Source organism: Lactuca serriola, chromosome 9, assembly GCF_051521515.1.
Source record: "Lactuca serriola cultivar US96UC23 chromosome 9, Lser_US96UC23_V15, whole genome shotgun sequence".
Taxonomy (NCBI): Eukaryota; Viridiplantae; Streptophyta; class Magnoliopsida; order Asterales; family Asteraceae; genus Lactuca; species Lactuca serriola.
In genome coordinates, this window is record NC_136416.1 from 103,384,791 (window position 1) to 103,390,778 (window position 5,988).

Sequence of the window (5,988 nt, forward strand, 5' to 3'; positions counted from 1 at the left end):
GTATGATGTGAATTGAAGATTTAAACTTGATGTTTTATGAAAATTAAATGAAAAATGTTTTTATATTTTGCGAAAAAATTATTTTGAAATTCACGGTGTTACAGAAGCAACAAACGTAACTAACCCAACAAAGTTGATATCATTGCTTATATCTACACCAAAGGATGTGTAATCCGGAGCAAGATACTGTATACATCAGTCGATACACTGCTATTGCCCTCCACTAGAAACTGGAACTCAAAAAAACCCGTATACTTATTCATTCCAGAATGTTTATGGAAAATATCGAACCAATCAAATATATTAGACACACAAATGTATTGCATATTTGGAACAAAAACATACAAAAACCCTAATTCTAGCTTTTCGGAATGTACGGTCGTTCCAGACTTCAATCAAGAATATACTTTTTCAGTCTTGAAGGTACAAAGTGTCAGATTCCGGACCAAATTCCCACCAACCGGCACTCACTCCGGAATAAGATCATAAATACTCCAGAATATCGTATTCCGGATCACAACTCTGGAACAAAACAACGTGCTCCAGAATATGATATTCCGGATCATGAGGTCGTTTTCCAAAAACAAATGTTGTTTATTTTTATTAAAATGGTTGTTTATAAAGGGTTAGACTACTCAATTTCCCTATATATTATAAGAATGAACTATTGATTAATAAAAAAACAAAGAAGTATCAGAGGCAAGAGTCGAACAATGGTCTTTAGGGAAAATGACTTAGGAGGGTAACTACCTTTTATCCGTGTTCACATATTGGCAACTTCTTCTTTTTTATACATAATAAAGCAACTAACTTGTTTTAACTGTTTAAATTACACAAATATTACCGGCTAATACATGTTTTAACCGGTAACTCAAAAGGAAAATGACTTAGGAGGGTAACTACCTCTTATCCGTGTTCACATGTTGGCAACTTCTTATTTTTTGTACATAAGAAAGCAACTAACTTGTTTTAATTGTGTAACATACCAAAAATCATGACCAAAAATTTCGTTTTTAATTTAATACTAAAACCATAATTGTCAAACAATTAATTTAATACTCCGACATCGGGCCCCGCCCGGCATCAGGCCCCGCCTGGCATCGAGCCCCGCTCGGTATACAGATCTGTCTCTCTTAGGCCCCGCCTGTCTCCGGGCCCGCCCGCTAAACACATACAATCATATACCATGCTAACATATAAAGAAACATACTCTACTATATCTTTGTCCTAAGAAACATACTCTGCTAATAATGAGATACAGAACATCGTCTGTACTCAGCTAGTGATGAGATACGGGACCTCGCTCACACTCACCTCGCCTACCAGGCACACACAAGTATCAGACATACAACAAGTATAATCTAACATGCAAACATTCCTCGGGCCCGCTCGACATCGGACTTTGGTCTGGAATAACATGCTAGCATACAATGCCTAGGGCTAACCCCCGGGTCTTCCTACTCATAGACTACATGAGTTGGCATTGTGGCCTTAGACTCATTCACACAGTGAGGAGACTCACCTTGCACTGCTGAAGCCCTGGTTGGAACTAGCTGACTACGGACGAAGTTTCGTATCTCATTATTAGCAGAGTATGTTTCTTAGGACTGTGATACAGAAGAGTATGTTTCTTTATGTGTTAGCATGTTATATGATTGTATGTGTTTAGTGGGCGGGGCCCGGAGACAGGCGGGGCCTAAGAGAGACAGATCTATATACCGAGCGAGGCTCGATGCCAGGCGGGGACTGATGTCGGACGGGCCCGATGTCGGAGTATTAAATTAATGGTTTGACAATTATGGTTTTAGTATTAAATTAAAAACGAAATTTTTGGTCATGATTTTTGGGATGTTACACAATTAAAACAAGTTAGTTGCTTTCTTATGTACAAAAAATAAGAAGTTGCCAATATGTGAACACGGATAAGAGGTAGTTACCCTCCTAAGTCATTTTCCCTTTGAGTTACCGGTTAAAACATGTATTAACCGGTAATATTGGTGTAATTTAAAGAGTTAAAACAAGTTAGTTGCTTTATTATGTATAAAAAAGAAGAAATTGTCAATATGTGAACACGGATAAGAGGTAGTTACCCTTCTAAATCATTTTCCTCTTTTTGAAAAAACAAGCAAACAAAGCGCACTTTGCCAACTAAGCCGCGAGTCATGTTTGAAGTTTATTTACGCAAATTGATATATATTAATTACTAATACTATAATTTGGCTAAAATTCAGGCCTTATATTTTTTCATGGCATATATAGTAGCACACTTTGAACCCCATTAGGGTGGGAAACTGATTATCTCTTACTAATATTCATATACAAATAAAAAAAATATCATTAAGTTCAATATTTTAAAAAGTTGTTATCTTAACCCTAGGTACCATCTAAGTAAAGAAAAATCCTTAATTACATTTATATGCAAATAAAAAAAGAGAGATATTATTCATTCAATTTTAAAAAAAGCTATTATCTTGACCCTAGGTACCATCTACGTATATGTTAATTTACAAGTAATCTCATCTCTCTTCTAGAAGTCTAAAATGGAGTGTTTGAGGCTACTCATCCTCTCTCTTGCTCTCGCCTCTCTTTCTCCGGCGACCAGTCTCAGCCACAACGACCCCAAGTTCCCGTCGACTCAAGCGAGGAAACTGATCAGAAGCCTCAATTTGTTCCCAAAACACTCCATCAACATCGTCGATCGCGATGTCACCAACCGTTCATCTATTCCCAGTTCGAAGATAGTCGAGAAGCCATTTAAATTCCCCAATTTCGTTGATGCAGACAGCGTCACCATTGAAGATTTAGGTCATCATGCTGGTTATTATCAGATTGAACACTCTCATGATGCTCAGTATATTCCTAAAACCCTGTGTTACTCCTATTATTGTTCTTGAAATGCCTCCTTTTTACAAATTTGCTGATATCATGAGTATCTAGGAACTTTTTCTTCGCGTAAATCAATAAGCTGATTTTTCGCGTGGGAGCTTCTCGGCGTTGAACATTGAACCCACATTGTATTTACAGAAATAGTCCTTAAATTATATCCGATTTTACATTTTAGTCCTTCCAAGTTTCAACATTCATAGGAGCGTAGTTACGCGACCATTTTAACCAATTTTGCTACATCTACTCTTGTTTACATTGAAAAAAATATTTATCTCTGCCACCTTCACGAATTTATTTTACTTCGCGTAAATGGAGCTATTTTTTCGTGAATACGAGGTCAGAAAAAGCTATTTCACAAAGGATCGAACTTTATTTTTCCGCGAAATAATTGGTTATTTTGTGAAAAAATATTTACCTATTTTGGTCATTTTGTGATTAACTCACTTTGACTATCCATTTATGTCATAGATGCAATTTATTTGATAACTTTCTATTTTCAGAAACAGTTACTTTATTCATTTCCCTCATTTTCACTAGCATCTAAGAATAATGTTTGGATTATTTGTAGGATGTTTTACTTTTACTTCGAATCACGCAACAGTGAAAAGGACCCTGTTGTTATCTGGTTAACTGGGGGACCAGGCTGTAGCAGTGAGCTTGCTCTTTTCTATGAAAACGGTCCTTTCAAAATCGGAGATAACTTGACTCTTGTATGGAATGAGTACGGGTGGGACCAGGTGATAGTTTATTAGTTGAATATTATATTATTTACCATTTGATAATTTTTTAATGCTCATTTTTTCCTATTTCTTGTATGTTGTACACAACAATTAATTAATAATAATAATATTGATGTGTAAATTCAGGCATCGAATCTAATATATGTTGACCAACCTACTGGAACTGGCTTTAGTTACAGCTCTGATATAAGAGACATTCGCTATGATGAAAAAGGAGTCAGTGATGACTTATACGATTTCTTACAGGTCTGTTTCTTTGTCAAATGACCTGTTTGCCCTCCGCAGATGATATTTATATCGATATAATTCTTTTTCAGGCCTTTTTCACAGAGCATCCTGAACTTGTGGACAACGACTTTTATATTACTGGAGAATCATATGCTGGGCATTACATTCCTGCTGTTGCTTCACGAGTCCACAAAGGAAACAAAAATAAGGAAGGGATACACATAAACCTGAAGGTATCTCTTTGTTTTTTTTTCTTTTTTAAATAAATATTTGTTTTATTTGTTTACTTTGTGTATTATTGATTTTATGAGTTTATAAAGGGATTTGCCATTGGAAATGGGCTCACTGATCCCGCAATTCAGTACAAGGCTTATACTGATTATGCATTAGACATGGGGATAATTACAGAGTCTCAATCTAAACATATCAACTTGATAGTTCCTGTGTGTGAAGCTGCAATTAAACTTTGTGGTAATGTTGCATCTCTCTCTCTCTCTCTCACACACACACACACACATACACACAGTTAGTGGGAAATTTCTTATACTGATATACGTCTTCTTTTGCTCTTTTTTTAGGCACTGATGGGACAGTTTCTTGTGTAGCTGCATATTTGGTTTGCAACTCCATTTTCATTTCGATCACTTCTATTGCATCAGGCAAGATCAATGTAAGCAAATCTGATTCTTTATTTTTGAATGAATTTAAGCGCAAAAAACAACTGATAAACACAACAAACAGACATTGACAGAAACAGGACTTTTGCTTTTTCAGTACTATGATATTATCTAACCTATAATATGACACTGATTTTTAATTTGGTTTTTCAGTACTATGACATAAGAAAGGAGTGTATAGGAAGCTTGTGCTATGACTTCTCAGACATGGAGACACTTTTAAACAAGAAATCTGTTAGAGAAGCTCTTGGAGTTGGAGATGTAGAGTTTGTTTCGTGTAGCACTAGTGTCTACCTGGCGATGCTTATGGACTGGATGAGAAATCTTGAAACTGGCATTCCTGCTCTCCTTGAAGATGGAATTAAATTGCTTGTATACGCTGGAGAATACGATCTAATCTGTAACTGGCTTGGTTAGTTTTCACTCAACACCATTTCTCAATCAAATGTTAAGCAGGACAGGACATGACATGAGAGAACAGGTTATACCGCATCTGACTCAGACTGACAAACTGACAGACAGACTGGTGTCATTGAAACAAAAATTGCAATTTGTTGTCCTACTCGAAAAATTGCAAATCGTTGTAAATAGCCCGAGAAAGCTTGTATTAATTTATTTTAAAAAAAAAGGTAATTCGAGATGGGTTCATGCTATGGAATGGAGTGGAACGAAAGAGTTTGGTGCGTCTCCTGAAATTCCTTTTGATGTCTCGGGATCTGAAGCGGGCTTACTCAAAAGCTACGGTCCACTCAGTTTCCTCAAGGTATTATGGTGCACTCCTTAGACAGAACAGGTTATACTGTGTTTGACGTACACTGAGTCTTACTAAGACCGATGTGAATGAAATAGGTTCATGATGCTGGTCATATGGTTCCTATGGATCAGCCGAAGGCAGCTCTGGAGATGCTAAAGAGGTGGACAGAGGACTCGCTTTCCAAAACTCCAATGGAGTCTAAATCTCTGGTTTCCTCTATATAATACTATGGATGGGTCTGAGTCTCTTGTTTATAAATAATGTTGGTCGTGGGTTTGGGTCACTTGGATGATGAGTTTTTTGTAGTCGAATACTGCATGACATTTTTTTTTGTTGAGATAAATAGTAAAAATGTTCTTAATGGTAATTAGTATGCATATTGAGAAGCAAATAAATGTTTGTGTTCATTCATTTTGTGGCGTGGATATTTTACATTTTCAGATAATTACAAACTCAAATATTTATGTTGGTGTATTGTAGAAAGTAAGGTGGTCTTTGTTTTATGTCTGCAAACCTGGCCTTTTTTGTCTGCGTCGTGCAGATCACGAGCAAACATTAGCCTACTTTAGTCTTCACAGACTGTTTTTTTAGAAGACTGCAGATCTAAAAATGTTTGTACGTCCTCTTCTTCTTGGTGCAGATGTAGACTGAGTTTTCTAACCTCTTCTGGTGAAGGGAAGAAAAGGAAGAAGTTCTTTGTTTT

The 5,988-nt window shown here is 36.4% G+C and overlaps 1 protein-coding gene across 1 annotated transcript; it reads left to right on the forward strand.

The window, feature by feature from the left end:
* The first annotated feature begins 2,490 nt into the window (after nt 1-2,490).
* On the forward strand, nt 2,491-5,680 carry LOC145072842 (serine carboxypeptidase-like). The gene is made up of 9 exons (XM_079019319.1): nt 2,491-2,851; nt 3,455-3,623; nt 3,753-3,872; nt 3,944-4,087; nt 4,175-4,325; nt 4,433-4,524; nt 4,685-4,943; nt 5,161-5,294; nt 5,381-5,680. The coding sequence occupies exons 1-9, from the start codon at nt 2,541-2,543 to the stop codon at nt 5,507-5,509; spliced, it is 1,509 nt and encodes a 502-aa protein (XP_078875445.1). The 5' UTR covers nt 2,491-2,540; the 3' UTR covers nt 5,510-5,680.
* The last annotated feature ends 308 nt before the right edge of the window (nt 5,681-5,988 follow it).